General features: G+C 38.9%; 1 protein-coding gene across 1 annotated transcript; it reads right to left on the bottom strand.

The window, feature by feature from the left end:
• Window positions 1-4,482: 4,482 nt before the first annotated feature.
• Window positions 4,483-5,229, bottom strand: LOC309552978 (olfactory receptor 10A7-like; the record flags this gene model as incomplete). Its single annotated transcript, XM_082253884.1, has 1 exon — window positions 4,483-5,229. One exon carries the CDS (start codon window positions 5,227-5,229, stop codon window positions 4,483-4,485), a length of 747 nt encoding a protein of 248 aa, XP_082110010.1.
• Window positions 5,230-11,942: the final 6,713 nt, after the last annotated feature.

Raw genomic sequence — 11,942 nt, forward strand, 5'->3', positions numbered from 1 at the left:
TCGCCCCTTCCTTTTGCTTTGGTTCTGGAGTTGTTTCTTTGATCTGTGCGGGCGAATCCGGATATAAGGGGGATGAAGGTGGGGAATGTTGAACACAAGCTGTCAGCTTACATTGATGGTTTACTCTTTCACCTCCCAGATCCCCTGATTTTGCTGCCTAACTAGATGCTGAACTTAAGCATTTCAGTGTGCTACCAAATTTTAAGATCAACTTTGCAAAATCTGAAATCTTACCCATTGTGTTACCCTTGCTCTGCCAAGTAGTCTTCAGATGGTTTTTCCTTTACTTAGGCCACATTCTCCGTGAAATATTTAGATATCTAACTTACTGGTTGCTTTGAAACAATGTACACTAACAACTATATTACTGACTACAGTTAGGCAGGACTTATTGACCTGAACTAAGACAGCCTTCACTTGGTTAGGACAGGTAAACATTATTAAGATGAACATCCTCCCATGGGTACTCTTTATCCTGCAGATGGTGCCTGTGCCCTTGCTTAGAAGCTTCTTTTCACAACACACGAGTATGCTTTCTGGGTTTGTGTGGAATGCGCAGGGATCATGAATAGCTTTAAAGAGGAAGTAAACCCTCCTCAGGAAGTTGTACCTATAGGTAAGAATATATTAAGGCTTACCTATAGGTACTGTAAATATCTCCTAAACATGCACCGTTTAGAAGATATTTACCTTTAATGCAGCCAGTGACGTCACTGGCGCATGCGCTCTGAAGGAACGGCAGATCGTGCCGTTCCTTCAGAGCCCTGTGCCGTGACCGTCGGCTCCCGCGCGCGTGCGTGGGAGTGACGTCACCGCGGCTCCGGCCAATCAGATGGCCGGATGCCGCGATCCCGGAAGACGGGCGACTATACATGTCGCCCGTCATACAGGTAAGCGGACGGCACGGCAGGGGCTCGTTCTAAGGTAAGTATTTCATAATGAGCTACTATGCAATGCATACTAGCTCATTATGGGTTTCTCTTTCAGGATGTAAAGAAGAGAAAAAAATTTTTTCTCGGTGTACAACCTCTTTAAGAGTGCTGAAGCTCTCTAAACAGGCTGGAGGCCTGGGAAATCCAGATATTTAAAGGTATTACAGGGCTAGTGTTCTCCAGCAGTTTCTGAACTGGTGTTTCTACACTCACACCAAGGTCTGGGTTTCCCTGCAGAAGTGTATGGCAGGAAGAAACCTGTCCTATGCCCTATGGCTGCCCCGGGAACACAGAGGGCTGTTGAAACTACATTCCCCTTTATGACTCAAGCTCTCAGAGTTAGGGATAGTTAGTGAACTGCTCACCTTTAAAACTCTTGAGGCATGCCGTGGTGGTTTCCTTATAGACTTCTGGCGGTATAAGCCAACCCATCACTTTTTTGCTGTTCATGGTTCCTCAATTAGGACTGTGTCTACTCTTACACCTTATGAGCACCTTTTTTAGCTGATGTGCCCATCCCTCATATGGTTTCTGAATTGTACCAATTGTTGGGTTCTACCTCTGTCAACGTCAAACCTACATATATCTGGGCATGGGAAAGGGATCTAGGGTTAGAGTTTTCGCAGTTGACTCACCTGTATCAGCTGATGCACTCTAGTCTATTAATTCTAAAACTCAGGAAACAAACTAAAAGGCACTGACACACTGGTACCGGGTGCCTGCTGTTCTGTCGCAAATCTACCCATACATCTCATACCTTTGTTGGCAAGGTTAAGGCCACAGTGGCACACACTTACACTTGTGGTGGGACTGCCCTGCGATTAGACCCTTTTTGGCAGATAAATACCAAAGCTCAGATAAAGGAAAGAATTAAGTTGAATATCCCCTTCTCCCTAATACACTTCCTTCTCCATGCCCCCCCCCCCCTATACTGATTAGCCAGTATAAGAGAAGTGTCCTGACACACCAAATGAATGCGGCTAAACAAATTGCTTCCAATTTACTGGAATGGCACACATATTCCTAAACGCGAGGAGCAGATAAGTAAGGTGAAAGAGATCAAGGAATGGGTAGGGACCTGTGAGGGGAAAAACGTGAGAGCTTCAACTGTATTTGGGCAGTATGTCTAGAGTACACTTCTGATCCAGGCCATGTTCCGTCTAGCTTGGATGTTGCTTCGTTTAGACTGCACTTTTTCCATTATTTCTATTCTACAGCAACAACCATCGATGTGAGCAATTGTGGTATTAGTGAAAACTCAATAACATGCCTGCCCTTTTCTTTTCGTCATTAATATCTTTTCTTTTTTTGAGGTTGCGTGTGTTTCTTTAATTGCAGCTGACTCACATACTAATCTAACAATATGTGCTGCAATTGTAAACAAGATTTCTTCCTTGGAAGATTACATCAGCTGGTATATTATTTAATAGAGGGTAAAAGTTTTTGCAAAAGATATGTTTCCTGTTTGCACCTTTAAGCGATCCTGCATGGCCCTTGATATGGCCCCTTGTTGGAAGGAGTCTGATGGAGGCCTTATAGGCCCCCTTCCTCCAACATATGGGCCTTTTTGAGTTATTGGTAGCTAATTTAGTTTTCTTCCTTTCTTTGAATGCTCAGGTTTGCTCTCAGGCTTACCTGACTGCATCACTATTTGGATTGGTTAGTGTGTGTGCCTTTTGGGCAGTTTCCGCCCCCATGATGGGTTTGCTATATTGCCAAGTTTTTTTTTATCTTTGCATTTTGCACGTCTTTGTAACTTTGCAGACATGGATATATTGGAAAGTTGTTTTCACTTAAAAAAAAGATTAAATACAAAAAAATAATAATCCTTTTGTTTAACCAGTTCCCACCCAATCAATGGGAGATTGACGGCTGGGTGGTGGCTCCCCCATCCTGACTGGACATCATATGATGTCTTGTCCGGAAGCAGCGATCCTATAGGCGTCCACGGGACACAGCTGATGACCAATCAGAATACCAGCTTGCTGCGGTACCACGTGACCAACCACAGCAGGTCACATGACAATTGTACCCAATGGATGGCTTCCTTTCATGCCATTCATTGTGTACATTGTGTTGCTGTGATTGGTCAATTTGATCACATGGTACAGACAGGCCCAATCACAGGCTATCTGTACCATGTGATTAGCTTTGACCAATCACAGCTAATCACAACAAAACAGACTGAATGATTCAGTTTGATTCGGTAATATGTTTGCTTATGACAATGTAATACACTGCTATAACCAAACATAATGTGAAAAAAAAAAATCCTGATAACTTACCCAGAGTAGTAATATAATACAATGGTGACAATATATTGCTTTGGTCACAAAAATAAATTGCGAAAAAGGAAATAAATAAATAAATAAATAATAACAAATAAATTTAAAAAAAAAGATTTTATTTTTTATTTTGGTTTTTCACACTTTCACCAGTCAGTTTCCCTGATCACTGCTATTCCAGTTATATGATGACACTGTACTACACTGGTGACAGTATATATATTAAAACATGTGTTTTTCATTTCTTTATTTTCTAAAAATTTATGAAAAAAAATACAACTTCAAAAAACCCGCCTTACCTCTTACTGAATACCTTGGACTGTTTACTTTCCAAAAAGGGGTAATTTGGGGGTTATTTCTTACAGACTAAATAATATACACTGATTTGAGTTATTTTCACCAAAGAAATGTAGCAGAATACATTGTGGGCTAAATGTGTGAAGAACAATTATCTATTTACAAAATTTTCAGTCTTTTTCCTTTATTTATCAAAAAATAAAAAATCCAGTGGTGATTAAATACCACCAAAAGAAAGCTATATTCGTGTGAACAAAATTTTTAAAAGTTAGTTTGGGTACAGTGTTGCATAATTATGCAATTGTCATTCGAAGTGCAACTGCACTGAAAACTGAACATTGGCCTGGGCAGGAAGGGGATAAAAGTGTCCGGTATTAAAGTGCTTATGGTAATTTTCATAACATCAATAAAGAAATAAGACCAGACAGGTTTGAGGACAGAAATTATCATAATTGCCTAATAAATGAACATGAATGTCAGACCAAATCCACAATTTTTAGGATCTGAGGATCAATGAGATAATGGACAATTTTATTTCTTATTTTTTGACTGTGATGTACCTAAGTTCTGCCCTAGGCTTGGAACTGACAGGAAGTGTCATGACACCACATATGAAGTCACTTCCTCCTATATAAACACAATGAGTTTAATTTACTAATACTGGAGAGTGCAAAATATGGTGCAGCTGTGCATGGTAGCCAATCATCATCTAACTTCAGCTTGTTCAATCAAGCTTTGACAAAAACTTGGATGGTCTTTACGCAGAGCTGCATCACATTTTGCACTCTCCAGTTTTAGTAAATCAACCCCAATATGTGGGAATCTTAACTTTTTCATATATCTGGATACTTATTGAGCGAATATTTAGTAAACCAGTCATGGGTGCACAGTATTTACGTTCTCTGCTAATGTACATATCGTTTTTTTTTTTTTTAGGCTTACGATGATAGATTTTATTTTAAAAAAAATCATATTTTTATTTTCTCAATAGCTTTCTTAAAGTCGTTATTTCTAAATGTGTAAATGATCGGATTAAGCAGTGGAGTCATCACAGTGTAAAAGAGAGAGAAGATCTTGCTTAGAAAATCTAGTTGTCCTTTTGTTGGAAACAAATACACAATGATTAAAGATCCATAAAACATGCACACTGTGGTCAGGTGAGAGCTGCAGGTCCTGAAGGCTTTCTGTCTTCCTGTAATTGATTTAATTTTGAGAATGGTTAAAACAATATGGATATATGATATAACAATTATTAAAAAAGGAACTATGACACCGAAAAAAACGATTACACTAGCCAGAATTTGAATCCATGAAGTATCGGAGCATGAAAGCTCAAGCAGAGGTTGAAAGTCACAGAAGAAATGATCAATGATGTTTGGTCCACAATAGTTTAGACTACCCAAAGATATGGAATCAAGCAACATAATTTTGAAACCCAATAACCAAACTAGGATTACTGATTTTACGCAAAATGCTTGGTTTATTGTACAGTTGTAATGCAGGGGCTTACAGATGGCCAAATACCGGTCGTAGGACATCACAGTCAGTAAAAAACACTCTGAAGCCTCAGCATTTACAAAGAAGGAGAACTGGATGATACATCCAGCAAGAGACATGGTACATCCATCATGTAAGATGATATAAAGAAGGTTGGGAAGAATATCTGTGGTCAGAATTATGTCAAGCAATGATAGTTGGGTGATGAAGAAATACATGGGAGACTGAACTGTTTTACTCAGAAGAAATAAAACCACAATAAAAAGATTTCCAGAAAAGGTAGCGCAAAATATGAAGAACAGTAGTGAAAAAAAAAGAATTTTGATGCCTTTAAGATTTGGAAACCCTGTTAGTATAAAATAGGTGATATTACTTTGATAAATCACCTGATAAGGGAATATAAAGTTATATAGTTATTTAAATGTAAACCCATCCATACATCCATCCATCATACATGCATACCAGTCAAGTGGTTTTAGTCACAATTTCACTTTCTGTTTATCCAACCAAGATTCCATTTTGGCCAGAAACATTTTAATAAAAAGTTATTGTGCCGTAGGAGTATGGTATAATAGTATATAGAAAAATAAGTTGCGCCGCGTGATGTGGGTAAACAAATAAATGTCCAAACAAATGAGTGTCCCAAATATCAACTTGAGTGACGTTGAAAAACAGTGAATAACTCCACGGTCTCCTTTGATAACGTCTTCTTGGACGAAACGCCGTCAGGTCGCGGCGTGATGACGTCATCCCGGAAGTTATCCTAGGAACGGATGCGATTTGCCGTCCGGCCGGCAGCTTCACATCCTCCACGTTTTTATCTTCTTCGTTTGTAAGTGTTTTTCCTTTATTTAATAAATCTGTCAAGATTGTATCACACTATTGGCGCTCTCTCTTTTACTCTGGCTGGTGCATTACACTCTGGCACTGAGTTTACAGCAACATTATCGATGCCGTTTGGTCATGAAGCTATACCTATGATGGGAAGGCATTAAGAGATCATACTGCACAGATTGTTTTATCGTCTGGTAAGAGGCTTGCAGTGCTATTTGAGTGACATTCTTGGCTTCTTGGTTCTTCTTTGGATTGACCTTGTCTGCTTATTTAAATACTTTTGGTAAGAGGCTTTGCAATCGGTGGTGGTTCCTTTTCTATATCTTGTTCCCTGACACTGGGATAATCACTGACCACAATTTCATCTATTTGGTGAGCTGCTGCACAATTGATAAGGGATTTTCTTTGGTGGTGGAATTTTGATCATTATTTGTACGGTATCACACTATGCAAGTTTTTTCTTTTACGTACACCATTAACACCATTCGTTGAGGACTCTGATCACTCCAATCTCCCAGATCTGTGACTACATCTTGGCTCATGAATCTTGCTGATTTTTAGTGGCTATTTGGTAAGTGCATTTCCTAAAGAGACCATGGAGTTATTCACTGTTTTTCAACGTCACTCAAGTTGATATTTGGGACACTCATTTGTTTGGACATTTATTTGTTTACCCACATCACGCAGCGCAACTTATTTTTCTATATGCTATTTAAGGGTGTGGTCGCATTTGAAGTCGCTGCTTTTTGATTTTTCTTGTTTACCTTAGCGCAGTTATTTCTCCTATCTATATAGTATAATAGTAGTTACATAGTTACATAGTAGATGAGGTTGAATAAAGACAATAGTCCATCCAGTTCAACCAGTGTAGGTGTGTGTAGCTGTAATCATCTCACATAGCCCTGAATGTACAGATCCTTGAGATGTACGTCTAAGAGTCTTTTGAAAGCCACCATACTTCCCGCAGAAACCACCTCTTGTGGTAGAGAATTCCACAATCTTGTAGCCCTCACAGTAAAGAACCCCCCGCGTTGCCTGAGGTTAAAACGCTTCTCCTCTAATCGCATTGTATGCCCTCGAGTCCTTGTGCAATCCCTTTGACTGAACAGCTTTTTTTCTAAGCTGAGATCCCCATTGAGATATTTGTAAATTGCTATCATGTCCCCCCTCAGGTGTCTCTTCTCCAGGGAGAATAAATCAAGCGATTGCAGACGCTCTTCATAATTAAGGTCCTCCAATCCCCTAATCAGTTTAGTTGCCCTTCTCTGGACTCTCTCCAGCTCCAACACATCCCTCCTGAGGACTGGCGACCAGAACTGGACAGAATACTCCAGATGCGGTCGGACCAGAGTTTTATAAAGTGGAAGGATTATAGTCTTATCTCTGGAATACATCCCCTTCTTTATGCATGCTAATATTCTGCTGGCTTTGGCAGCTGCCGCTTGACATGGCATGCTATTGCCTAATCTATCATCAACCAAGACTCCCAGATCTTTCTCCATTTTTGATTCCGCCAAGGGTTCCCCTCCTAATGTGTATTGTGCTTTTATGTTTTTAGTCCCCAAGTGCAAAACCGTACACTTCTGCACATTAAACCTCATTTGCCATGTCGTTGCCCACTCCGTTATTTTGTCCAGGTCATTCTGTAGGATATCTGCTTCATGCTGTGCAGTTATTGCCCTGGCCAATTTTGTGTCATCTGCAAAAACTGATATCGAACTACTGATCCCGACCTCAATGCTGTTTATGAATAAATTGAACAAGGTTGGTCCCAGGACTGAGCCCTGGGGCACCCCGCTTACTACCTCAGACCAGTCTGAGTATGCGCTGTTTATTACCACCCTTTGGACACGCCCTTTTAGCCAGTTCCGTATCCAAGAGCAAACCCTGCTGTCGATACCTGCAGACCTTATTTTATAAATTAAGCGCTTGTGGGGAACTGTATCAAATGCCTTAGCGAAATCCAGGTACACCACATCCACTGGTCTGCCCCTATCTAGCTCACAGCTCACCTCCTCGTAGAATGTTAAGAGATTGGTTTGACAAGAACGCCCATTTGTGAACCCGTGCTGATTACTGCTGATGATGTTGTTGTCTTTAGCAAACTCTACGATATAGTCCCTTATCATCCCCTCCAGAAGTTTACATACTATTGATGTCAAACTGACAGCCCTATAATTTCCCGGGATATGCCTCTGCCCTTTTTTGAATATCGGAATCACGTTAGCTTTCCTCCAATCCCCTGGTACATCTCCTGTCCTAATACTGTCCGCAAAGATCAGGAACAGTGGTCTAGATATAACCTTACTGAGTTCCTTGAGTACTCTCAAGGTAGTAGGATTGGGAGTTCCTTTTAATTTTATAATAAGAATAGAAATAGTAGCAGTACTCTCCAGCATAAACTTTCTCAACCAGGGTTCTGTAGAACCCATGGATTCTTCCAAAGTTTGTTAGGGGTTACTTGAGTAATGGATAATTTCTTCCTCTCTAAAAAGCTACCACTGCCACCAATGATGGCATAATGGGGGCATTCTTTTCACTGACCACCAGTGTTAGGAGCAATCTTCCCATTGACTTCCAGTTTACAAGGGTCCTTTACTGACCACTAGTGTATGGGGAGACTTTTTCTCTAACGATTAATGTGAGAGAGCACTACTTTATTTTTCTTGTCTGCATTATTTTATTGCCATCAATATTTTTGGGTTTCATTTTATTGTCATTACCACTACTTTTTTTTTTTTTTTCCAAATCGAAGTTTATTAGACACAAGAATAGGGGGTAATAGAGAAATAAGGGTGGGGTATACAAAATCCATAAGACATACAAAGTCTTAGTTGAATAATTCAGCTTAACTTATGGCATTTACAGGAGATCTATATATGTTATAGGATCTGAACGGTACATAGAGTAATAAGAGAACTGTTCATCTTGTATTCGTATTCTATATATTAGCAGATTGTTTCATGTAGATCCACCATCTCAAACCTGTCTGTGACCTGTACGGGTAGGCCTCGAGTGATGGGATTAGTACTGCAAGATGTAAGAGGGTTCTGGAAAGATGTGGTATTGGGATATGCTTTAAAGGCAGTATTATTTTGCTGGGTTGCAGATAAGCAGTCTTCAAATATGTATGTCATTCCATTTGAGGAAATATGTGTGAGAAAGTTGTAAGTGGTGTAGATAATATTGAAGGGGTGTTAGGTAGCGTGGGTTAGTGGGAGTAGAAAGAGAAAGCGGGGAAGGGGAAAGGAAAGAGGAAAGTTTGGGGGGGGGGGTTGTTTAAACATTACTATTATTATCATTAACAATTTTATCAAATACACCAGTGCAGGGTGTCAAATACGCTATGTATATCACATCCTTTATTTTTTTTATTTTTATATATTTTTTTTATTTATTATTTTATTATTAATTATTTATTACTATTATTATTATTATTATTATTATTATTATTATTATTATTATTATTATTATTATTATTATTATTATTACTATTATTATTATTATTATTACTACTACTATTATTATTAGTATTATTATTATATTGTAATTATAATTACTATTATTATTATTATTATTATTATTATTATTATTATTATTATTATTATTATTATTATTATTATTATTATTATTATTAAATTATTATTAATTATTATTGATTATTTTTTATTTGATTTTTTATTATTCTTACATCTACAGCTTACTGTTTATACTAAAGTCTCTTGAGCTGAAGATATAATAGTTATTAGAAGGGGTTCCCTGAGACTTGAGAAAGTGTTTAAAACAATTCTTCCATGTTAAACTGGTTGAAAAGGGCTGCTCTAGTATATAGTATATCTAGTATATGACAACTTAGGCTAATTGTTTTTAGTTTTCAATACAGTAGTTGAGGGTTAAACGTCCTGATTTTTTTTTTTCTTTAAAGGAGTTGTAAAATCAGAAGGTTTTTTTATCTTAATGCATTCTATGCATTAAGATAAAAAAACTTTCTGTATGCAGCAGCCCCCCTCAACCCTCCCCTAATGCTTACCTGAGCCTCCTCTCAATCTAGCGATGTCCACAACTGGCTCAGCTGACCGGGACCTCCCTCCTCATTGGCTCTCACTGCAGTCAATCAAAGTCAGTTAGCCGATGAGGAGAGAAAGGCAGAAGGTTTTTTTATCCTAATGCATTCTATGCATTAAGAGAAAAAGCCTTCTGTGTGCATCAGCCTCCCCAGCACCCCTTGGTACTTATCTGAGCCCTCTCTCTGTCCAACAATGTCCACGAGTCCCTTGACTGTCCGAAACCCTCCCTCCTGATTAGCTGAGACAATGGCTCCAGCGGCTGTCAATCAAAGTTGGTTAGCCAATCAGGAGAGTGAGAGAGAGAGGGGGTGGGGCAGAACTGCAGCTCTGTGTTTGAATGGATATCCGAAGCTGTGACTTGGCTTGGGTGGTCCCATAGAAATCTTTTTGCTGTGTGGGCAATCAAAGGGAAGGAGGGGCCAGGAAAGCCGAAGAGGGACCCTAGAAGAGGAGGATCCAGGCTGCTTTGTGCAAAACAAATATGTTTGTTATTGAAAAAAACAAAAAAAAACAAGACTTTACAATCACTTTAAGTTGTCTGTGAACCATGGAAGCATTGAACCAACATTAACCACTTCAACTTACCTCCACTTTTACCTATTTAAAATGCTACAAATACAAAAAAAGATCTAATGTACAAGAAATATAGGGGTTAATTTACTAAAACTGGAGAGTGCAAAATCTGGTGCAGCTGTGCATGGTAGCCAACCACCTTCTAACTTCAGCTTGTTCATCGAAGCTTTGAAGGAAAAAAAAAACCTGAAAGCGGATTGGTTTCTATGCAGAGCTGCACCAGCTTTTGCACTCTCCAGTTTTAGTAAATTAATCCCATGGCGTCAACCCTGCTTACTTAGTTTATGATGGATTCCCAAAAAATCAGACCTCTCCTTTCCTCTTTCCCCGCTTCTCATCTCCACCATAACCCTTCCTTGTGCACAGGCCAAGGGCCCAGGCATTTTAGGCTTTTTGACAGATATTTTTGCACTTTTAAAACAAGTATAACAAAACTCTTTCAATTGTATATTTAGAAGACCAAAAGGAAGCAAAAAGGAAAAGTTCAATGTGTTGATAAAAATGTAGTAATGTGGCCACAATCACCGTAGTACTCCTTATCCTTGTACAATTCTTATTTAAATAGAAAAGCAAAAGAAACAAGTCTACTCTGCGTAATGCCATCACCTCTATGTTTTCACTCATCTCCAGGCAATTCTTACATACTGACCTCACCTCCATGTGTGTTGTTGGTAATGATGCCTGGATGTAATATTTTACTTTTAAAATCCTCGGCAAACATGGGCAGACCCACCATAATAATTTTAATGAAAAGAAAACACCACTGCGATTGTTAGACTCAGGTATTACATCGATCTGAAATCCTTTTATACCTTTGCTACACTGCTGCTCTCTTTACCACATTGCTAATTAATCCGCAGAGAAATCTTTAAGGAATTATTATTTTTTACACCAAATTTCTCCTGACACACACGCTTTATTAAACTAAGATGTTTCCTCTTGAGGACGATGCTGGAGATACTCCATAAAAAGCTTTAAAGGATAAGTTCACATTTAAAAAATAAAATAAAAATAAATGCACATTTTTTTTTTGCATTTATTCTTTTTTGTATATTATGTATTGTTTTTGAGGTGCTGATACTAATGTGCAGAAAGACTATGTTCTCCTATGGTGCTTCTTTATTTGTGCTAAACAACATTGACACAATTAGAAATCAAAAAACAGAAAACATAACAGTCCACAACATTTATGAAATGTCCATGTAGCACCCTCCTAGGTAGGTGCTAGGTAAAAGCATTTTTTTTGCTCCATCTGCTTATCAGGGGAGCCTGATCAGTAGTTTTGCCTGTTACATGTGTCCAGGTGTGATTCACTTGGTCTGAGGGTGTGTCCCCACTGTATCCAATGGGTAAGCATGTTGGACAGTGGAGGGAACCCAGCCAGTGACACACAGGCTTTTGTGGCTGTCCCAGTGGGAGGGCACAACCACGGTGCATCCTGGGATTGGTCATAAAAG

The sequence above is a fragment of the Pelophylax lessonae genome, assembly GCF_965119305.1.
Source record: "Pelophylax lessonae genome assembly, chromosome: 4".
In the NCBI taxonomy this organism is placed as follows: domain Eukaryota; kingdom Metazoa; phylum Chordata; class Amphibia; order Anura; family Ranidae; genus Pelophylax; species Pelophylax lessonae.